Source organism: Raphanus sativus, chromosome 2, assembly GCF_000801105.2.
Source record: "Raphanus sativus cultivar WK10039 chromosome 2, ASM80110v3, whole genome shotgun sequence".
Taxonomy (NCBI): Eukaryota; Viridiplantae; Streptophyta; class Magnoliopsida; order Brassicales; family Brassicaceae; genus Raphanus; species Raphanus sativus.
The window spans coordinates 23,280,516-23,304,516 of NC_079512.1; the positions used below are offsets into that span (position 1 = coordinate 23,280,516).

The 24,001-nt window shown below is 31.7% G+C and overlaps 3 protein-coding genes across 3 annotated transcripts; 1 reads left to right on the forward strand and 2 right to left on the reverse strand.

The window, feature by feature from the left end:
- Positions 1-6,265: 6,265 nt before the first annotated feature.
- Positions 6,266-7,408, reverse strand: LOC108839932 (21.7 kDa class VI heat shock protein). The gene is made up of 2 exons (XM_018612718.2): positions 7,016-7,408; positions 6,266-6,610 (listed from the first exon to the last, which is right to left on the reverse strand). Exons 1-2 carry the CDS (start codon positions 7,329-7,331, stop codon positions 6,372-6,374), a joined length of 555 nt encoding a protein of 184 aa, XP_018468220.1. The 5' UTR covers positions 7,332-7,408; the 3' UTR covers positions 6,266-6,371.
- Positions 7,409-17,273: 9,865 nt separating this feature from the next.
- Positions 17,274-19,254, forward strand: LOC108841869 (uncharacterized). Its single transcript, XM_018614647.2, has 2 exons — positions 17,274-18,143; positions 18,480-19,254. The coding sequence occupies exons 1-2, from the start codon at positions 17,378-17,380 to the stop codon at positions 19,130-19,132; spliced, it is 1,419 nt and encodes a 472-aa protein (XP_018470149.1). The 5' UTR covers positions 17,274-17,377; the 3' UTR covers positions 19,133-19,254.
- Positions 19,255-22,038: 2,784 nt separating this feature from the next.
- On the reverse strand, positions 22,039-23,610 carry LOC108822847 (50S ribosomal protein L24, chloroplastic). The gene is made up of 4 exons (XM_018596037.2): positions 23,416-23,610; positions 22,853-22,891; positions 22,450-22,680; positions 22,039-22,339 (listed from the first exon to the last, which is right to left on the reverse strand). The coding sequence occupies exons 1-4, from the start codon at positions 23,527-23,529 to the stop codon at positions 22,127-22,129; spliced, it is 597 nt and encodes a 198-aa protein (XP_018451539.1). The 5' UTR covers positions 23,530-23,610; the 3' UTR covers positions 22,039-22,126.
- Between the last annotated feature and the right edge of the window lie 391 nt (positions 23,611-24,001).

A 24,001-nucleotide genomic window follows, 5' to 3' on the forward strand; every position in this document is an offset into this window, starting at 1 on the left:
ATGTTCAGAGAGAGAGAGAGAGAGATGAGAGAGGTGAGAGGTGAACGTGGGGCCGTTGATTGGATCTGAAGTCACCGAGGTGATGCAATCACAGCCGTTGCTTTGTTAAGCAGCAAAGAAATTGGATATAAAAGAAAATGTTTATGTTAGGAGGAGTCTTTAGGACCAAAGGGGCAGTGGGGGTAAGGTCAGTGTGACTCAGTGGACTTGATTATGACTTTAGATCCATACACCAAAATAATTAGTTAATTCTGATTTAGTAACACAGAAAACATAAATCGGATTTAAGGTGAACATTCCTTCAATCAGGATTTTTATGTTAAGAAAAATAAAAACAAAATTTTGCAAACGATTCATTTATGAAAAAAAACATTTTTAAATTGTAAAAATGAATCATCTAATATTTTTTCTTCAGATAAAAATTAGTTTACACAAGTGTATATATATACACATATATTTCTGTCCAAATATATTTTTAAAATTATTGTAAACATATGTATCTAATAAATAGAACAAAAGTAAAAACCATATTCATGAAATGAAAAAAAAATCGTTATATAAGAGAATATATATCAGATTTTTGTAAGTTATTTTGAATACCATGATTTATGTTTTATTTCCAATATCCCAAAATTTCAATCTTTAAACAGTTTTTTTTTTTTATATTTTGTAGTCAAAGCCCAAAATTTTAGATGGAATCTTCTTGTTTGGTTTTAAACAAGACTAGATCTTGATCCGCGCTTTGGAAGCGCGGAATATTTTACGATGAAAAATTTCACTAATAACTTAACAAATATTTTGGTAATTTTTAAAAGTGTGTATTTAAAATACTTTTGCATTTAAATCAGTGTTTTTAAATTCAACCCGATTGTGATTATACCGATTAATTCGGAGATCTGACAATTCAATTTAGGTTTTTAAAATGTTCATATTAAAAAATTACTAAAACCCGAGACTAACCGATTGAACTGTTGGATGACCGATATGTAATCTAATTTGATTTAAATTGTAATAATTTCATAATTTGTAATCTTATGCTCCAAATTTTAAAGTTCATTAATTTACAATTTATGAAATTATGACGTTTCTACAAAATTTTAAAAAGAAAATAATAGATATAACATAACTAAGATTAATTATTGTATTGTTTGGAAACATTGATAGTAGTATAAAAAATATATTGTTTGGAAACATTGATAGTAGTATAAAGAAATAAATATATTGTTTGGAAACATAGATAGTAGTATAAAGAAAGAAATATTAATGATTTAATGTAAGTTTAACTACAAAGTATAAAAATGTATTTAATTTAAAAACTTACAAAATAAATGTTAGATCCAATAGAATGTTTCTGTTTTAATAAGATAGATGTAAAATACGTTATCATATGTTGTATGTATTATCGGTAATCTCACATAGTATATTTTATAACGATTTCAGAAACAAAATTTAAGAAAACCTAACAAAACTTGTCGGTAAAATGTGATACGTCAACATTTTTAGACAATAGATTCCTTTCAGAAAAAAATAGATATTTTATTTTACCGAAGTTACTCTTAGAATTGATAAGATTGCTCAAAGTAGTCACGTTTCTGGTTTGAAAAGGTATGGGCTAAAATTGTCCGAATGAAAAACTGTCATTTGTCGTATACTGTAGTTCTTTAGATTCTGTCTCGTACACTGACGAGATGTCAAATTTCATGTGAAACTCTTGTGATCCGAAGAGCGAGCTCTATTAGCAGTTGAAATATAGTTTTTTTTCGAGAAAGGGTTTGCTTTTTTTTTTTGTAACTGGGTTTGCTTTTTTTCGACGTAATTGAATACTCTTAAGCATTGATTTAGCTTTGTGGATTCAGAACATTGAAGTAAATAGGTAAATAATGTTTACCTTTTGGGTTAGTGTGACACAGTCATTTAGTGCATTCGAGACTCACTATAATCATTTTTAACTTTTTGATCAAAAAAAAAAAATCATTTTTAACTTTAGTTATATTCTTAAAGTTAACAATTCTTTTGTTGTTTAGCACCATAATGTTGAAAACTTTTTGATTCACCTTTTACAATTTTAAAACCAGTTTAACTAGATTTTTGATCGTTGAGATGGGTTTTGAACTTGCGCATATATATTCAGATATAAAAATATATGTATCTGGATAAAATACATATATTCTATTAATTTAGAATCCTATTTTTATCTATTTAAATAATTGTCATTTAAATTTGGGCTCCTTCATATTTGATTTATTCTATTATGTTGATTAATATAAACAATTTATATAGTTATAATTAATACATCTAAACAATTACAATTCTAACCAAAACAATTTTGTAAATTGAACAAAAAATATAAGAACAAAAAAATATAAACGCGTTAAACGCAGATAATATTCTAGTACTACTTTATGCAAAGGTGATTAATAGGATAAACTATTAATTATAATAAAATAGTTTCGAATAAACTATTATAATAAAATGTATCAGACAGCGTTATTTTTTTTTTGTAAATCTGAAATAGTCAAACTATATCCTGTAAACTAGAATAAACTATTATAATAAAATGTATTAGCCTTCGTTTTTTTTTTTTAAATCGTGGCTTCGAATATCAAGTTGAAATGGTCTGGAAACCCCAGTTTACAGATCCAGACTGGTATAATATCTTATTATAAAATGCGTTTCAAATGATTTGTGGTCTGCATGTAGCTTGTATTTGAAATTTTCTTGTTCGACGAAATGGTCTCCATTTGTATTTTCGATTGAATAAGAACTAAATTTAAGCTTGTCATGTAGACAGTTTTTATAATAATAAATTATTAATTTGATTCCCTGGTCGTATGTTTCAATCTCATGACCAAAAACATGCATATTTAATCTATTTTTTCCTTAGTTTAAGAATTTGTTTCATATAATTTATTAACTTTCATTGCGTCAAATGGGTGCCAAGTATATTTTCCCTTTTTCTTTCTTTTCTTAAACTTTTCCCTTTTTCTTTAAAACGTGAATTAGTTCAAACTTCAGTGTTAAGCCATGATTTTGTACTCCCACTCATCTAACTGAATCAAATTATATACTAAGTATATATCTTCAGAATCTAAAATAAATCATGTTACGTATGGCCATTTATAGAAACAGGCTATTCAATCTCTAGCACACAAAAACTCTCAAGAAACTAAAATCCATCATTTGAAATTTCTTATATACATTTGAAATATTAAATGCAAAATATGTCTAGACGTTTAATATATGGACAAACAAACTGCAAGATAATGATATTTATTCATAAAATTGTTTTTATGGTTCGTACGTATACAGTTTTCTATATTAAAATAGAAGTTAAGGAAGTGCACCAAACATTTCACATGAAGAAAGGGTTGTTGCCAAATCTATTCAGTTCATAGTCGAGAGCTCCGAAGTTTTCATCGAAAGTCATTTTCTCACATCAAACCTAGACCTACTTCTTCGGTTAAAAAATTGTTTAATACTGTTCTGTTATATATTTTACTTGTTCCACTAACACACTATGAAAACCATTAAAGAAAAGACATTACAAAGTAGGTTAACCATATTGATTAAAACTAGAACTTGATCTGTGCGTATGTGCAAGTATTAGTTTTTACTTTTTCATACATTAATATCTGTTTTTCATAATTAGTGTTATATATTTTAGATGTATCGCTGTATAACAAATTAAACAAAATATTTAGGCTGAATCATGTAGTATGATATTTTGGTATAGATATTTGAACATGTTTCAGATACATTGGTTGTTTCGATATTTTTTATGTTATACCAAAACCGAACTCATTTACACCGATCGGATCCAACTCAAAACCCATACATAAATTATAATATCAAAGTTGGGCTTAATTTTAAATAAAATATAAGCGATACTGAAAGAAATAATCCAAATGTTTATGCCTAACTGATTCAATAATAATTTTTTTTTAAACTCTTTCTATGTGTTTGACCAAATTAAGTGAAAAGAAAAAAAATTTATTTAGTAAAATAATTATATATATGGAGTGAAAAATTAGATGATAATAATTATAATGTGTTTTTATTATTTTGATATAAATTATTATTTTGTTCACGTGAACTATATTTTTAAACTATAGTGTTGGCTATGTAATTTTTCACCGATTGAAGCTAAAATAAAAAGTTTTAGTAAAACATATAAATCGAAATTTTAACCATATGTAAACCTGGTTATTTTACATTTTGATTTTTATAATTGGTATAAAGTTAATGCTGATTAATTAATAAATAAAAATCTGCAGTATTATTATTATGGTAATATAATTAATGATATGATATATGTTTAAGGTAACACAATTAATGAAATTATTAAATTAAGTTGAAATAAAATGATAATTAATGCAATAACTTGTTGAAAATAGTGTAAATTTTATTTTGTATTTCTATTTTAATATAATAGATGAAGGAAAGATTTTTGAGATCTCGAAAGATTTAAATCTCGCATTGTAAGAAAATTTATTCTCATTCTATAATCATCATCTGAAACTATTCTTAGGAACACCACTGGATATATACATATATGTCACACTTTTTATATGTAAAAATAAATAAGTGGTCCACTTTGGAGTTTATTTCTGTGCCGCTACACAATAGTAATTATTATTGATACACCTAATCGGTAAATCGTCCTCACGCATCCCCTATGAGTTTATGAGCAGAAAAGTATCTAGTTTGGTCGTTGCGTTGGAATGTAAAAGGGAATTGCTAAGATGGTGAAAATGTATCATGGGAAGAATGTTCAAATCTGAGAGGATTTTATGAGCTAACTAGATTTAATAAATTTTACACATAAGATTTTCATAATTTGTGTATAGAATTCTATTGATTGTTCAAATCTGAGATGGATTCTACATGGGGGGAGTGGACTTTGATGATTCTAATAGTTGAGAGGATTTTACGAGTTAACTAGATTTAATAAGGGGGGTTATTGGGAGATGAATTTTCATGAATTTTTGAAATTTTGAGATTCCTTTGTTATTGGTTCTTGGATTTCATAAATCTTAATAGAATCCATTGTTATTGGTTTAAGAATTTTCAAAATCCATTCAAATCCATTATTATTCAAAAAGTTTTGTTATTATAGATTCTCTAATTCTAACTAAATCTATTGTTATTGGGACATGAATTCTATTCATTTTTATTCATGAGACTCAACTTTCAAAATATCATATGTATCCATGTGATTTTCAAAATCCATGTGCAACTTTTACCAAATTATGTCTAAATCTATAATTCATTACATTTTGTATACCATTACACTTTTGAAAACATAATTTTTATTTATAATTTTTATCATTTTCAATATATAATTATATTTATATATATAAACTTTTATGATTACAGTTTCATAATCATTACAGTTTTATTAAAGAGACACACTTGGACTTTGATGATTCTAATAGTTGAGAGGATTTTACAAGCTAACTAGATTTAATAAATTTTACACATAGATTTTCATAATTTGTGTATAGAATTCTATTGATTGTTAAACTTTTAAGGTAAGAAATTAATGGTGGTAGGAAAAAGTGAAAAATAATTATTTCAATCATTAAAGAGGCAAAATGTTATTATATCCCCTTAATATATAAATAATACAAAAAATAAAAAATTTAAAAAAATGTTTTTAATAATTTTGAAATATATTTTTAAAATTTTAACTTTTTATATAAAAGGTTTCAATTTTTTTTTCAAATTTCTTTTTCAATTCTTTTTGAAATTAAAAATACGTTTTGAGAAAACTATTTTTTTTTACTTTGTTAATTTTAATAGTTATTTTCTATTTTTTAAGTTATGATTTGTATCATGTTAAAGTTGTGATTTGTATTATTTCATTCTTCAATTTTGTATGTTTTTATATATAAGTGAATTTTATTACATTAATTTCGAAAATCTTATGGGTATAGATGATATTCTCAAAGTTGAGTTTTACGAGTTAAAACAAAGAAAATTTACATCTCAATAACAATAAATTTTAATAGAATCCCAAAATCAATGAAAACTAAACTTTCCAATAACAAAGGATTTTGAGTTAAATTTAAAAGTCATTACCCAAATAACAATAGATTCTACTCAGATTTTAAAAATTCATAAACCAATAACAACGGAATCTCAAAATTTAATAACTTCTTTAAAATTCTTTTACCATAACCTCCCCCCCACACCTAGTGTCTCTATAAATTGAGAGTTTTCTTGGGTCTAGTTCCGTTGTCCATATGCCTAAACAGTTCACACATTGATTTAGATTCAGTGACTTGCTATACTTGTGTCAGTTGTATGTTTGTATACGTGGAAAAGATATTCGTGGAACATATCAAGAAACCATAATAATAATCAACAGATTAAAACTTGTTCTTGGGGATTTTGATCTCTAAGAAAGAGTAGTCGTCTTTGTTTGAGATGAACGCTTCGGATTTTTTGAGGTCGGCATCGCCGGGAAGCTCGAGACGACGGACGTAGCCGTATTCCCACCACCGGCCGCTTCTCCAATCGCCGTTGGCCACCGTTTTCCATTGGCCACTAATCTCCATCACTTTCCCATTAGCGTCCACATACACCTGCACGTTATTTTTCCCCACCACTAATATACAAGAGTATCAAAAAGATTCTGATCAGTTTTTCTTGAACCCTCTAGGAAAGGGATTATATAATATAATTATTTGGTTTAATTTATTTCCGTATTTCTCATTTGATTAGTACGTAAAAGTTGTACGATACGATTCACTTGATTAAAAAAAATTGTAACTAGTTAAAGGAAACCATTATATATGTATGGGTATTCTGTTTATGTTTTAATCAAAACTATATCTTTAGCTTAACAAAACAAATTCAATTCCTTTTTACCTTTTGGATATAAACTAACATTCAATATGATTTTTTATATCAGTTTTTTTTTAATTCTCGTTCGGATCAGATGTAAGACATTATATATGCCATTGTTCTCTTGAAAAGCTTTAAAAATAGAGAATAGTAAGAAAATATATACCAGGGAGGTCAGATTGAAGGACATAAGCTTGATCGGTTTGAGACCAGTCCACTCTACACTGTCCTAAGCTCCTGAGGCTCGCCAGCAAAACATCCGCCTCGAATTCCCATAGTGGAAACGCGTCTGACGGATCAAAGTACTTCCCGAACAAAAACGGGCTGAAAATAGATCCCTCGCTGAACACAACCTTCTCCGAGCCTCCTCCTCCGCTCAAGAACCTCCGGAAAACGTCCTCACCTAGCGGTACGCGCCACTTTCCCGGCGTCTTGTCGTCGGTGTGGATCTCTAATTTGAGGCTACCATTACTACTCGTCATGAGAGAAATAAGAGAGAGAATGGGACGAATAAAAAAGGAATGTGAGTTTGTGTGTGAGAGAATTTTGGAATCAAGTTTTTGTTTTTATAGTAAATGATTTGATAAGCTGGTACAAAATTAAAAATTGATGCCAAAAAGCTTACTAAAACGAATTGACCGTAAGAGAGGGATCTAGAGTAAATTTTACGTACATAAAGAAAGAAAGAAAAAGAGAATAAACCAATTTAAAACAAATGTGAAAAAAAAAACTGAAGCAAATACATTATTGGAGGCAGTAGAGATAATTTTAAAGCTTAATTAAACTATTAATTCATTCTCATTCTGTTTCAAAAAAAAAAATCCCTTCTCATTTTTGCAGTACCAGATGCATTATTTTCAAATGTTTTTATGGAACTGTTATTTCTTCAATTGCTCCATTTTATCTAACTATCTGTTCCAAAAGTTTCACAATGCAAATGCAGATGCAAAGACCCTAGATACACCTAAATGTATGCAAGATATACCTAAAACAAGATAAATGATAAAGCTAAAACTATGAAAATCACAGGATATCATGCAGTGATAGTTGTATAATTTGTACGAATTACTTTATTCACTACATGATCTTTAGTTATTATGGAAAAACTATAAAGATAATATCAGGTTTAAAATGTACATGGTTAATTAACTAATCTAATTTTGTAATCCTTTTATATGTTTAAAATATGCATGGCCATACTGATCAAAACTAAAAAGAATTAGTTAGTAGTGAAGAGGTTAGTTAGCACCCCAAAAAACGATTAGTTAGTTGATAGGTGAGGAGATCATGCATTTTCTAACTTCTAACACACGCACAAAATATCAAAAGAGGCATCTTGTTGATGAAAGGAATGTATATTTGTGGCATCTTTAAATATATTTTTTACTTAGATTGAAATGATAGATTTAAAGTCGGGGTAAAGAAGACAAATATACCATGATAATGGAAAATATATGGGGATTAAATTTATTCGATGAATGATGATGACAACTTGATATATTCCCCTTTCGTTGTGACTTGACAATACTTTAGCTTGGTTAAAGTAAGAAACGAATATGTTCTCTCGATGTAGAAATTGCTCGAAGGGTCACAAAAAAATGCATTTGCTTTTAGCCACACCATTTTGATTCTTCATTTAATACTGCATTTATATATATATATATATATATCTTAGGTCAAATGAGAGAATACACTCTTTTTTTTTTTACAAAGCTACGTATGCCAATATGCCATGAAAGTTATATTGACAAAATGTGTTTGTCAAATAAGGATAGCAACAAAATTTGAAGTATTATTATTTTCATTAGTTTAAACACAAAACAACATATACATATGTGATGTAATTATTTCAAAATATCGAAACATTTAAAAGACCTGTCTAAATATAATAACGTGGTGTTCTGTGTATATACCGAACAAACCAAAATCTAAAATATGTGTGATGTAACTATTTCAAAGGTTTAACATTCAAGGAAAAATATAATATTGGATGATCTTATTATTAAAAGAAAAGCATTTTGCATTAAATGTGTTCACATTGTAAAATTTATATATGGAAGGTTGAGGAGAGTTTGAGAGGAGAGGGATGACGTGTCAAGCAAGTAGAGCTTCTCACAAAAAATCGAGCACTACTTTCCTAATTTGCATTGACATTATGTGTTCATCGGGACAGAAAAAAAACTTTGATTACACGAATAAAACAATGTGAGTCGTGACTCACGTGAGGTTAACGGAGGGTGATATTAACGAATGGAGCATGGCATATGTTAACGGATGGAGTGTTTCAGAGCATGAGAGCCATTACGAATGGATGAGGGGAGAAATTTAACAAATGGAGCAAGGGAGAGGCATGCCAGCCATTACAGCGGTGGAGAAAGAGCATTGTAAGTCTCTTACGTTGCACTAATAGTGTTCTCTAAAGTATGGAGCTCTGAAAGACGTTTTGTTGGTGAGGTTGAGGCATGAGACGCATTACAAATTGTACAAGGAAGAAATTTAACAAATGGAGCAAGGGAGAGGCATGCCAGCCATTACGAATGGAGCAATGCAGAGCATCAAAGCCATTACAGCGGTGGAGAAAGAGCATTGTAAGTCTCTTACGTTGCACTAATGGTGTTCTCTAAAGTATGGAGCTCTGAAAGACATTTTGCACAAGGAAAAAGGTTAACGAATGGAGCAAGGACGAGGTGTCAGAGCCATTACGAATGGAGCAATGCAGAGGCATGAGAGCCATTACGTCGATGGAGAAGGAGGATTGTCAGTCTCTTGCGTTTTGTTGCTGAGCTCGCAAGTACCAAGATCTGAAATACATGTTGTTGGTGAGCTCGAACGTATGAATGTCTGTAAGGCGCGGGTCTTATGTGTGTGTTCTTCTATCCCATCATATTATACGTCGGACGTGAGAACCTTTGTCTTCAAGGAACAGAAGAGACCACCTTTGGATCAGTAATATCTAATTCTCTAAGCTTGAAGAGAAACTAAATGACTGGGTGTTATTGTGTTGGTGTGCGTTTATCGTGTGGGTGTTATTCGGGAGACCACTTATGATACTTACAAAACAAGAGAGTGAAATGTCGACTACCAAGTAATGGCGTTTTTAGACAATGGTGTTCTTCGTCATGACACTCTTCTTGCTTGATGATATACATTTTGTGAGGTTCGACTTTTTGATGAAGTTGATGTCATTGTTACACATGCACGTACGTGTAAGAACATTCTCATGTCGACTGATAATTTGTTTGATTGGTATTATTAATTTAATTAAACTGAAACTGACAATAAGTAATCAAAATCGAATTAAACCAGCATAATCGAGTCTTCATGGTTAATTAAATGATTGTGTGACCTTCCAAGTAAAATAATAAGCCGTGTTTACATAATTAATCGTGGATATATGAGTTATGGTAATATATTTGATCGTGTATATATATGTTATGATAAAATATGTATTACTTCGAGTGCACGGCAAGGTGAGAATATACGCTATTAATTATCATTGGTGTCATATATGAACGGTATAGTTAGGTTTAGCTACCTATATAAGTAGCCTTCAACCTCTCCATATTATTGCATCTCAAACATTCGGAAAACAGTCGAGTTCTTAACATCCTACAAAAATGGCTTCCCTTACTGTTGTGTGTGATTTGAAACCATTCAAATCGATGTGGAAGATTAGAGTTAAGATCATACATTTGTGGAAACAATACTCTGCTGGTGGTGGTCTCACTATCGAGATGGTTCTAATCGACTCCAATGTAATCATCTTCACTCTTTGTTTTTTTTATTTTTGGCAAACATCACGTCTGATCAAATTTTCTTGAAACTAAATAATTTTTTGTTTGTGGGGTGTTAAGATCAGTGCTTCGATTAAGAAGGATCTGGTCAATTAGTTTGAATCGTTTGTTTCAGAAGGTAGTTCTAAGATTTTGATCAACTTCTTGCTCACCCCCTCGTGCGGTTCGTACCGAGCCGCCATACATCCATACAAACTTGGATTTCTCTCGACCACACGTGTGAGGTGTTGTGATACTCTCTCCGATGAGCTAACTGGATTTGAACCAGTCCACTATAGGGACATCCTGGATGGCAAAACATAACATTTTTATTACATTTACATGTAATCCAAAGTGGTCAGAACTGACGAGATATTTACAGAAATACAATTTTAGATCCGAGGATAGACCCGATTTGTGTTGCAGACTTTTCAAAGTAAAGCTTGATAGTTTGATGGATGATCTAACGAAGAAACATCTTCTCAGATAAACAGTTTCTGGTAAGAAATTTATCATTAATTAATCATCTTAAGTTACATGATAAATACTAATATTATCAATTTTTTTTTGTAGCTGTATACACTATAGAGTTTTAAAAAGAGGTCTTTCCCATGCACATATTTTACTATTCATGGATCAGTCAGCCAAATATCCAAATGCAGATGATATTAATCGGGTAATATCAGTTGAAAATTCCTGATAAAACTGAGGAACCTAGGCTATACGATATTGATCGGGTAATATTGTAGTAGATTTTTCAAAAAAATATAAACATTTTTATTAATTTATTATTTTTTAACTCAAAGATAGTGTATCATTTTTAAATATGCAGATTAACTCATGAGCTAAGGAATCCGAATAAAACCCCTAAAGTTTCAATCCAACCTAAACCAAACCAGACCCGTAAAGATCTGCAGAAATAATCAGATTTTACAATATAAAAATATAAAATTTTAATAAATATTTCATCCTGCGCAAGGCCCAGGTCTTATCTTAGTTTTCTAATAAATGATTTGCCATTACTTTTTTGTTGGTTTGAAAGTATATATTGTGTAGTCATTTTCTACAAACAGTATTATATATATGCAAACCCATTCAATTTATACGGGCACATCTGAGTTTCCCCAATGTAAGTGGAAAAAGATAGTTTTTTGTGCAAGAATATATAAATTTAAGAAAAAAATTTGATTTACCAATTCATCATTCTTTTTTTTTTTGACTACCAATTCATCATTCTTTAACAATCTTTTAATAAAATTAAGAAAATAGGTGTGAAAGGAACAAGCCATTGTTTCGAAACTGGGAATAGTTAAGCGCATTATATCAAGATTCGATCGAAAGAAATCAAATATGACTACTGAGGGATGGTCCATGAGATCATGCATGCATATCTCGTCAAATCTTCGAAAATGGTTGAAGATACATGGAATAAAGGATTATTCAGGCTTCAAAAAAAAAATAAAGGATTATTCATCAGAGTTAAAGTTCATTCTTTTTATCGAATATAACTGTTTATCCAACCAATTTTTTTTTGATATTCTCTCCATATCATTTTAAGTGATATTTAAGAAAGTATTTTTTGTTTCATTTTAAGTAAAGTTTTCAAATTTCTATGTAAAAAATAAATACAGTTTGATAATTTTAACTGTAATTATTGTTATTTTTAGATAAACAAAAAAAAATATAAATTTGTTATTTTTTAAACTGTGTAAAAAACCTTAAAATTTATTTATTTTGATACAGATGGAGCAATGAAAAGCTTTTATCAAAGTAGTCAGTCATTGCAAGTTTTCTTAGCTCCTTAAGAAATGTTTTTCAAGGTCAATTAAAGCTATCTCACGGAGGCTTCGTGGTGAACCACTTCGCCACTCCTAGATGAGCCTATTCTACATGTTATTGTCGATAAGTTTGGTTAGTTTTGTCATCGTTAACGGTGCTTCCCCAATTTTGTTATTGTTGTTCTCCCGCAATATATGATATAAATTGTTGATTAAAAGACGTATTTTAGCAAAAAGAGCTTTAATATTTCTAAGCTAAGCTTGTAAATAAATCAGCGAGCCGATGTTTCTAATCTATTGACCGTTCTTTTTCAAGGAGTCAAGAGGTGAGGGAACTCCTGATGTTAGATGAGGATGAACAAGTAAAAAACAAGATAGCATAAGACCGCATTTCTATGTGTTATTGCGTAGCACACAATCTGACTTTTTTTTTATCAATATTCATTTTTATTTATTCTGTCTCCAATATATTGTGAAAGGTTAGGAAAATAAAAAACTGAAGATTTTTGGAGACACATAAAAACAAGACCCCTTTGATTCCATTATTCTTTTTGTCAATCCACTGAAATTAGAGCATGTCCATTGAAGGTATTAATATATGTTTCAACTCAAAAATAACGACAAAAAGAATTATTAGGCGGTTCTTGAAGTTCCTTGTGGCGCGCGGTTCTTTATACTAAAAATCGATTGAACGATGGTACATTTAGGGTGGTGCTCAAGCTTTCAAGCTAGACACTCTTTTGAAATTATAGCAGATGTGAAGGGAACTGATGGGAAAACAATGCTCCTCCATTTCGTTTTTCTAGAGATAATTGTAACTAAAGGAATGGATCGGTTATGGGTATTAACTTGACGAGAAAAAAAAACTTGACGAGATGTCAGGTTTGGGAACTGATGATCACATGAACGATCAATCACAAAAGAGTTCAGCCTTAGTTTTAGAAACACACATTTTCATCTCCTCTTGATTCCTGTCGGCCGTAGCAGAGTAGTCCTTTTCTGTTGGCTTTTTGTAACATTACTATCAATAACACTATATTATCCATAATATTTTGTGCTCAATTTAAGTGAAATACTTTAATGTATATTCACACAAACTAAAAACTTGCTGTCCACGCAATAGAAAGAAACAAAGCACTAAACAAATAAAAAAACATGTGATCTAGCTAACACTAGATTATTTTATCTTAAAGCCAAACAGAAAAGCAGGGTCAGAGAGACGATGTTCTATTTCTTCGAGTTAAAGACCTAATCTTCCTGAGGCTTTGAAGGTCCAGACTTTGGGAAGAAGATTGTGTGGATATTGGGCACCTCCTCTATTGGCAATAGTCACATCTCCAAGAAGCTTGCTTATCTCCTCATCGTTTCTCGCAGCGAGCTGGATGTGACGAGGAACAATAGATGTCTTCTTGTTGTCTCTCGCTGCGTTTCCAGCAAGTTCAAGAACCTAAAAGAGGTCGAACAAATAGGTCTCAGTCTGAAGTTGAGATTCACAACGAAGCATCGACTAATTAGATGCTTTCAATTCTGGAAAACCATGATGATAGCACCAAACTATCCTACTCTGAAAGACATTAACTAATCAAAAACCGTCGTTTATTACCAAACGAGAGGCTACGATTTGGAAGTTTTTGTCCCAACTTTTTTTTTTTGGTTTGTTTCTTTTGAACTCGTACCAATAAGACTAGGGAAATTCTGTAATTTCTAAAATAAATTCAAATTATAACACTTTGATGTCATGGGCTGGATAAATGGAACTGGAGTACAAACTTATCTGGCCGAGTATGGGCCTAAAATTGTTTTACTGTACTGGAAACTTGTGTACATCGCGCTTAGAAGAAATTTCAATTGATTTTCTTACTAGTTAGTAGTTACCCTAAAAATAATTTGATATTGTACCAACTCAATGTATATGCAGTTCTCATATGTAGTGTGTCTGGGATCTTGTTATCATACTATGAACTTTTGTACATCACCGACTCACCAGTATGAAATTTTACTCGAGTATTATATACGGTCTAATGTCTACACTACGTTGACGAACATACTAATCATGTAAAACTATGGTCTATATACGAAAACATCATCCATTTATAAGAATAATCGATTTTTTTCCCTCCGGTCTCTCGTGGACCAGGATAGATTAGATCTGGTATCTATACATTATGTATATGGAATGAAAGTGTTCATCTATCTTATTAAAACAGAAACATTCTGTTAACTAACATTTATTTTGTAAGTTTTTAAATTAAATACACTTTTATACTTTATAGTTAAACATACATTTAATCACTAATATTCCTTTCTTTATACTATTATCCATATTTCCAAACAATATATTTATTTCTTTATACTACTATCAGTGTTTCCAAACAATATACTTATTTCTATATACTACTATCAATGTTTTCAAACAATATATTTTTATACTACTATCAATGTTTCCAAATAATACAATAATTAATCCTAATTATTTTATATCTATCATTTTCTCTTTAAAATTTTGTAGAAACGTCATAATTTCATAAATTGCAAAATAGTGAACTTTAAAATTTCGATTATAAGATTACAAATTATGAAACTATTACAATTTAAATCCAATTAGATTACATATCGGTCATCCATCAGTTCAATCGGTTAGTCTCGGGTTTTAGTGATTTTTTAATATGAATATTTTAAAAACATAAATTGAATTGTCAGATCTCCGGATTAACCGGTATAATCACAATCGGGTTAAATTTAAAAATACTGATTTAAATGAAAAAATATTTTAAATACACACTCTTTAAAAATTACCAAAATATTTGTTAAATTATTAGTGAGATTTTTCATCGTAAAATATTCCGCGCTTCAAAAGCGCGGATCAAAATCTAGTATGTTCTTATTTCAGCAACTTTTATTAATCCAAGTAATAAAAAGATATCAAAGATTGGGGGCAGACCAGTCAATGTGGTGTGGTCGAATGATGGTCCCTGCTGGTTAGGGTTTAGAGCAAAATTGGGAAACCCAGGACAAATATATCAGTATGCTTCGAAATTCAATTTCTAATTTAATGTATTTCCTTTGTATTCAATAAGGTTATAACGACACGCACACCTACCTTCACCCCTTTCAATATCTACTCTTTGCGGTATCTGCAAATAACATTAAATGCACTTTGATCCTTTGGATTTTAATTTATCATGTAACTATTATTTTAAGTGGATTTTAAAGTTTTTCACAAAATTAAGAAAATGCAAAATTTTATGCAGTTTATCTTGGTTATATAAAAATAGCATTAAAATTAGTTTAACCAATAAAAAATACACTATTTTGTAATTGGTTAAAAAAATAAATGACATTAAATTTTATCTAGAAAAATGAGAATATCACTTATTTTAAAACAAAATCGAAATCTTTAAAAACCAATTAAATTTTACGGAAGGAGTATATATTTTTGTCCTTAACGAATAAGCAAACCGGTTGATGCCAAAAAAAGGAAGAATAAGCAAGCCTGTTATTTTTAATCATCCTCCTTGTTTGAAAACCTTATGATGTAAAGACTACACAATATGTTACTAAAGTACAGTCACTCTCTGGGGTTTTATGTAATCTCTGAGGTTTTGGTATTGTCTACACAGAAATCTCATGTCTCACTTCGTTTCATAAAACCTTCAACTTCTTAACTTTTATTTTTTGTTTGTTGTATAGTTAGATGTTGATAACCATTGTTATTTACTAATTAGAGTGATTAAGTCATGTAGTGTATTAATAAAGAGATTAAAGTTTAGTGATTACTATCTTCCACGAATTGTCAGAATTAATGCTTCATCTGCCCTTCTGGTTTTGTAAGAGTGAATTGACAGATCAAGCGGAAAGAAGTGAGTTGAAATCAATGTTCCTTTTCAGTTTATTTCAAATATATAGTGCATATGTAGCTATGCTGCAACTGAATAGTAACTATCAATTAGTTGTCATTGAACAACAATAATCTGTCATCATTATTATGCTTAGTAAGTGACTACATAGTTCTAGTCCGACTACATTATATGATCTGATAATCATAGGCCATATAGAACCAGCTCTGGTAATCTTAGAACAGTATTTAGATATTCATCAAATATGCCATTTGTTTACTTTGATTTACTCTTGATCTTAATCCGTAGAATTAATTGATAGTCAAAAATTGAATGCGAACCTGCCCACACACAATCTCGTTGATTGGCTTTCGTATTAATTACTGTCACTAAATTTTGGAATAGTGATAGAAACTCAAGGTTCTGTATAGCAAAACGGTAAGCTAACTATGCTTGAACGGTCGTGGTTCGTGGATGTATATTCTTGGAACAAAACTATTGAACGCGGGTACTTAATTACAGTCAAAAGAGATTAGGACTGATATTAACTACTAGTATTAACTAATGCAAGTCATGAATTTCATCGAGTGAAGGTTATAGTAGTTAAAAACTTGGGATGTTCAGCTTATGTAGGAGAGGTTTAGACTAATCAAGTTTTAAAATGTATAACACGAGTCTACTTTTTTAATATCGTGTTCTATTCTGTGAATTCTACTTTTTTAATATCGTGTTCTATCCTGTGAATTTGTGAGATGTCTTTTTACACAGATTCGCAAAATAGTAAAACGAAGGAAATATTCTCTCGTGTTAAATGTGATTTACATCGATGAGCTGAGACGTTCATTATAGATCTCTTTTAGATTCATATGGATATTATGGACACATGCCTACTAATAAATTACAAATAAACATTTTTTGTCTTCACCTAATACTCTCATTTAATTGAGTAAAAAACTAGACTCTCATTTAATAAAATCCACTGTATCTTCATAAGACGGAAAAAACATATTTACTTGCCTATTTTGCATCTTCTTCCTTATTTTTCTATTAAATTAAAATATCACATCCAAAAAAAAACAAAACCAAAAATTTCAGAACAAGATAGAGAGAGAGAGAGAGAGAAAGGGAGATTACAACCACAATGGACGATTCAATTTCAAACACAAGAAGCCAAACTAAGCAGACGAAGAAGCTTCAGAGAGATAAGAACAACAACAAGAAGAAGAACAACAACTTCCCTACTGTCTGGTTCTCTCTCAAGAAATCTCTCCACTGCAAATCCGAACCGTCCGATGTCCACGTCCCCAAACCCACAAAACACCTCCTTACCACAATCTCCACCAAGCGTATCTCCACCGCCAACTCCTCCCTACCCTCCGCCGGATGCGGCGGCGGCTTATCCGGATGCTCGAGATCGATAGCGAATCTCAAAGACGTGATCCACGGAAGCAAACGCCACTTCGAGAAACCGCCGATAAGCAGCCCTCGCTCCATCGGAAGCAACGAGTTCCTCAACCCCATCACCCACGAAGTCATCCTCAGCAACTCCACCTGCGAGCTCAAGATCACCGGCGTCGGAGACACGGCTTCCCCCGCCGGCGCGACGGAGCGGCCGACGACTTTCGTCGGGATGCTTAGGCCGGGAACGCCGATGCATCATCTGAACCACTCTGCTTCTCACCGGAGCCAAGCTTCGTCGACGGCGACGGCGGCGAAAAAGGGGTCCTTTGCTTCGTCGGAGAGAGACGGAACAGGAGAAGGGTTTCACACTAAGAGGAGAGTTTCGTTGGAGATGAACAGAGACTCCGCCGTTAACGGAGGCAAATACTCTGTTTCTTGTCATAAGTGTGGGGAACAGTTCAACAAACTCGAAGCTGCGGAAGCTCATCATCTCTCTAAACACGCCGGTAAAAACTCGAAACTTTCATCATCTGAGATCATTCAATTAAGGAGTATAATATAAAGTTTTAAACTTTATATTATACATTTAAGGAATATAATATAAAGTTTTCACTTTTATGAATCTTTTCCCGTTTTTGATTATAAAGTTGTCAACTTTATATTATACATTTAAGGAATATAATATAAAGTTTTCAACTTTATGAATCTTTTTGCATATTTAGATTATAAAGTTGTAAGCTTTATATTATACATTTTAAGGAATATAATATAAAGTTTTCAACTTTATGAATCTATTCGCATATTTAGATTATAAAGTTGTAAGCTTTGATCATATATCACAGTGACGGAGCTCGTGGAAGGCGACTCGTCGAGGAAGATAGTGGAGATCATCTGCAGAACGAGCTGGTTGAAGTCAGAGAACCAATGCGGGAGAATAGACCGTGTCTTAAAAGTACACAACATGCAGAAAACGCTAGCTCGGTTCGAGGAGTACAGAGAGACGGTGAAGATCAGAGCGAGCAAGCTCCAGAAGAAGCACCCGAGATGTCTCGCCGACGGCAACGAGCTCCTCAGGTTCCACGGCACAACCGTCGCTTGCGGCTTGGGGATAAACGGGTCGACGAGCCTCTGCACGGCGGAGAAGTGCTGCGTCTGCCGGATCATACGGAGCGGGTTCTCGGAGAAGCGGGAGAAGGATAAAGGGGTCGGGGTGTTCACGGCGTCGACGAGCGGGAGGGCGTTCGAGTCGATTTTGGTGAAGGAGGGAGAGGATGGGGAAGAGAGGACGACGGTGAGGAAGGTGTTGATTGTGTGTAGGGTGATCGCCGGGAGGGTGCATCGGCCGGTGGAGAATGTGGAGGAGGTGAATGGGTTGTTGATGAGTGGGTTTGATTCTTTGGCCGGGAAAGTTGGGTTGTATACAAATGTGGAGGAGCTTTATTTGCTTAATCCTAGAGCTTTGCTTCCTTGCTTTGTGGTTATCTGCAAATCCTAAAACAGTATTTAGCATTTTTTGTTTTGGCAAAAAGATCAAAATGTTATTATTATTTGTTTATAGTTTTATCATCTTGTATTGAAGGTGAATTTGGAACTTAAGTTTTAAATTTTTGGCTAGTTTATGTCCGAGTTCTTAATTATTCTTACCTAGAAAGACAAAAAAAAAGGTTGTTCATATTATGTTAGATAATTTTGTATTTTAGCGTATTATAACTTTTACTGATGTAAAACCACTGGTCGAGAGATAGATTGAGAGATGTGTCAGAGTGAGGATTTAGTTTCACGGGTGGCCTGTTGGTAAAAGTGCTACGATAAATGCCAACTTTTCATTCAGTAAAAAGTTCTTACAAAAATAAATAAATAAGAAAAACTCTTTAACAAATTAAATAAACATGATTGTTTTTTTTTTGGTCGACCAGAAACCTTTTCAAAGATTTGGAACATGAATGTTTGCTTGTTTGATTGAATCATGTTCAATAATCAATATATATTTATGTTGTTTAAAGTGTTTTGGATGTTTTTAACTTCTTATCATTTTTTTTTGAAACACAACTTCTTATCATATACATATCAATAATACATAATATATGAAATACAATAAAAAATATTCATACATATTACTAAGATGACCCCAAAAACAATTCCGCTTTCTTTAGCTTCAAAAATTGTTTGAACCAGTTTCCAAAAAAACAAATTGAACCAAATTGTCAAAAAAAAATTGTTTGGAACCATCCCCGTTTAGTCCTAGATTACATTAAAAATGGATATTTATATAAAATACATGGCAAATAAGAACAAAAATAACATTAATGACAATTAGGCATTTTGTTAAAACGAATAAAATGGTCCATAGTATTACTCGATAGTTTTCATAATGTCAGCGAGACAAAGCTTACGTCAAAGGTGTCGACAAAATTCTATCCCATGCAAACATTTATTTGGATCTTTTATTAGTTCTATCTGCAAAAGCCACCCACTCATTAATATATATCCGCTGAGAAAAGCAAAAATCAGAATATGCGAGGCCAATAATAACCGAAGGTTCAAATCTTGAAATTTCGAATTTTGAAAACAAATACACACTTGAAATGTTTATATATCTCAGGGATCCGCAAAAAATGTTTGTGATATGCATTTTGTTTTGTTACCAGTTTAGTTGTTTGTGGACAAAGCAAAACTGTTAATATTTGTTTAAGAGGGAGCATACTCTATTGAAAATGAATCATGGATATCACAAAATGTGGTTATCCAATCCTTCATTACGTTTTTTATATATTTCTTTTTTCATTTCAGTGTTGTATATTAGTATAGAATGAAAAATGACCAGGCCTGAACAGGCCAGTCTCAACACAATTAAGGGTTCTTTGGAAAAAAGAAAATTTGAATCCTTTATTATACAATTTTTTTGTTTGACCACATACTTATTAATTTTTAATATGATTTTTGTGTTATTAATTTTTTTTATATAAGTTAAATATTTTTCTTGTCTCATCTGATTTAGTTAATATTTTTATATTCACATTTTTAAATACTGCATAAATTAAAATTTATTATAATATATATAAAAAGGTAAAAAATAATATAAATTGGAGTGGGTCCTGGATGGTAGCAGAAACCGTCCTCCATGCTAAGTCGGCCCTGGGCCGGAAATGGACAGTGTATTTATATCAACCGAAGTAACGGTGGGATCATACCACATGACGTCTCAGCAAATTGTATCATGTACATACCTTGTGATTAATTAATCTTCACTCGACAACAATCTATGTCGTCATTGTCGGATCTTTTTTTTTTCATAATGAAGCACGTATTAATCCACTTAACTATAACTAGCTTTTACCACTTTAAGCTTAAGTAATAGAATAGCTTCCGACGAAAAAAAATTATAACTAGTTTTCAATGTTCAAATGTAAAATATTACATTTATTTCATATTAAATATTACTCCCTCTGTTTTTTAAAGATGTATGTTTTAGGAATTTTTTTTGTTTCAAAAAGATGTATTTTTTATATTTTCAATGTAATTTTTGTCAACTAATTATGAATAATTGTGAATCTCAAAAACATTAATTGCATTTCTTGAAATTTTATTGGTTTAGAAATATAGGAAATATAAAATAACAAAAAACTATGCACTAATAAGTAAATTTTAATATGTTTTATTAAAAAGTGTGAAAATCTCAAAACATGTATTATTTAAAAACAGAGGGAGTATTTAATATTCTTTTTTGTTACAAAAAGAACATTCCTTTATAATTCAAATGAATTTTTCAGCTTAATATTAACTCAAATACATTGATTTTGTAAATAATTTTATTTTATCTCAAATTCTGTTGATTGAATATATACAATCAATAAAAACTTAAATGCATTTTAATCATTTTATTAATCTGTGCGAAACTGTCAAATGACATTTTTATAAAACAGAGAGAATATATACAATAGTTGAGTATATTTAATGGATGAATAAATATTTAATGCAATCTTTGGTTGCCTTTTAAGATATTTTTTCCCATTGAAAATGGGGCAAAATATCAGTTTAATCATCTTGATTACAACTATCGTGTGTGTTAAACGAGGCATTTATGAAGAAATTCACCGATAAGGTTTCATGATTTCCGGTGTTGTTACGGGGACTCGATATACCATTAGCCATTTCTCCTAGCTATTGCCATTTTTACTCATACCGGTTGGTTATTTTGTAAGGCATGTATTGGTGATAGATCTTTCATTAGTGTGCATCTCGTCTCCTTCTTGTGCTTTTTGATGGTATATCTTCATACCAGCGCGCCTCTCTGAAGTATAATCTCTCACCGATATTCATCTACTAGGGTTTATATTAGGATTCTGTAGCTTTGTCCGTGCAAAAGGTGTTCTTTATCTGGTATAAATTTTACACTTTACCTCTTGAAAGGGATTCAATTTATCCATCAAATACATAGGTCCATTAGTCTACAAACAAAAAGTGCAATGAAGAAGAAACAGGTGACATGCTAAGATGTGGAGGCAACTGTAACTGCAGATGTTTCTTTATCCTTTGCCTCCTTAAGTTGCTTCCACTTCTCAACGGTGTCGATAAGTTCCCCAGTTTTGATCAGATACCTTACCTTCTGTCCATCTTCAAGGACCTTGTGACCCACTCGGCTTACCACCTCTTTTTCTTTCGAATACAGCATCACATTTGAGCTGTGTATCGGTGCTTCAATCTGGAAAAGATAACACATTTTTTGCACAATATTCAATCACGAAAGAAAAATATGGTTTCTGTTTTGCAAATTAACGAAAGAGAGGGAGTCATGTGAGTGGATGGACTGACCTTGACAATTTGACCAGGCTCTCCCTCTTCACGGCTCTTCATGTGTTTGGTCTTGAGGTTGACATCGTTGATGACAATGGTGCTGTTGTGGGTAAAGATCTTAGCGACTTCTCCAATCTTACCCTTGTCTCGCCCAGAGATAACTTTGACAGTATCTCCAAACTTGACATGCATTTTGTGCAGAATTGGAAGACTGTTTGGTTTGCATTTCTTCCGTTCCCAACGCTTAAGCTGAAAGGAAAAAAAACATAGATGCACATAGGAAATCCTGCTAATGCCTTAGGAATTTTGGTTTCTCATGGTTGCCACTTTGTTTCTTATGGTTCAAAGCTCTACTCTATTAACGGACAAATGCAGCGTAGGAAACCAAATTGTAGGAGGGTAATGGATCATGCCTACTAACCTTTGCAAAAACAAGGCATGGGTTCTGAGCGGGCTTGACCTGCAAATGAGTAAAGATGAGCAGAGTAATTAAGGAACCATCCAACTGCAGACACTTTGCACCCAACATGAAAACAAACATCAAAGCAAAAAAAAAAAAAAAAAAAAAAACTAAAAACCCATTCCGCTGACTTAATAATCAACAAAAAAAGCCATAACCACAAGGTGATAAATGGCACTAGCAGATAGCACTCAATAAATCAATAAAAAGAGAACAATTGAGATCCCTAGTTAGAATTTTGAAGTTTTAGATGCATCTCTATTGAAATTTTTTTTTTTCAAAGTTATAGAATTTGGAGTGCTCATAAGTCATAACATTATCTCAGTTCAGTACTACCAACAAAAAAAAGACAGAGACAATGCACATTCTTCAATCCATTGAACATAATTCATAGCAAAGAAAACAGAACAAAGTTTCAATAACACAGAAAACCGCTACAGGTTTGAAGCTAAACGTCTTTGATTTTTCAATTCCATTAGCTATTAGCGAAAGGGATAACAACACCCCACAAAAACTGGAGTTACCGGAGAAGCGGCGGAGAGGGAAATCGGGGAAAGGAGACGCTGGCCGAGGAAGGAGGAGTTGGTGGATATCGAAAGGGATGTAAACGAGCTCTGAAGAGAAGTCATGGTCGCCATTTTTAACAGTTCAGACTCTGCAACTCCCCGCTGCTGCTGCTGCGAAGTATCTATCTGTTCGACTTAAGGCGATAAGACGAGGATAACGATTATCGAAACGACACGTTTTTAGTACCGTAATTAACTTCACTTATGGGCCTTTATGGGCTTAGGGTATGTCTGGGCTAAATACGGTCTTTTTCTTTGTATAGAAAGGGCTCAATATATCTCTTGTTTTGGTTTATAGTTTTATTTTTTTACTCATTTTAGTATTCACAAGTTCCAGTTTCTTTTTCCAGTTCTCCCAAACCCAAAGACTAGAAAATATTGTTTTTTTCTTTTCCAATCAAAGACACTATTAGTTGGATTTTATGTAACACCGAAAAAGAAGTTGACAAAAAAAAAAAACAAAGTTGTATCCATAACCAAACATTTAAAATAGTTGTTGTGTTCCTTACATTCAAACGTTGAACAAAAATAAATATACTTTTTT

Excerpts from the sequence above, each read along its gene's own strand:
- LOC108839932 (XM_018612718.2), bottom strand. The coding sequence starts at position 7,331 with ATGACGAGTAGTAATGGTAGCCTCAAATTAGAGATCCACACCGACGAC. Across the intron at positions 6,611-7,015 it reads CCTTCAATCTGACCTCCCTG|TGGTGGGGAAAAATAACGTG; the intron begins GTATATATTTTC and ends CTTGTATATTAG.
- LOC108841869 (XM_018614647.2), top strand. The coding sequence starts at position 17,378 with ATGGACGATTCAATTTCAAACACAAGAAGCCAAACTAAGCAGACGAAG. Across the intron at positions 18,144-18,479 it reads TCATCTCTCTAAACACGCCG|TGACGGAGCTCGTGGAAGGC; the intron begins GTAAAAACTCGA and ends CATATATCACAG.
- LOC108822847 (XM_018596037.2), bottom strand. The coding sequence starts at position 23,529 with ATGGCGACCATGACTTCTCTTCAGAGCTCGTTTACATCCCTTTCGATA. Across the intron at positions 22,892-23,415 it reads CCCTCTCCGCCGCTTCTCCG|GTCAAGCCCGCTCAGAACCC; the intron begins GTAACTCCAGTT and ends ACTCATTTGCAG. Across the intron at positions 22,340-22,449 it reads AGCCTGGTCAAATTGTCAAG|ATTGAAGCACCGATACACAG; the intron begins GTCAGTCCATCC and ends TATCTTTTCCAG.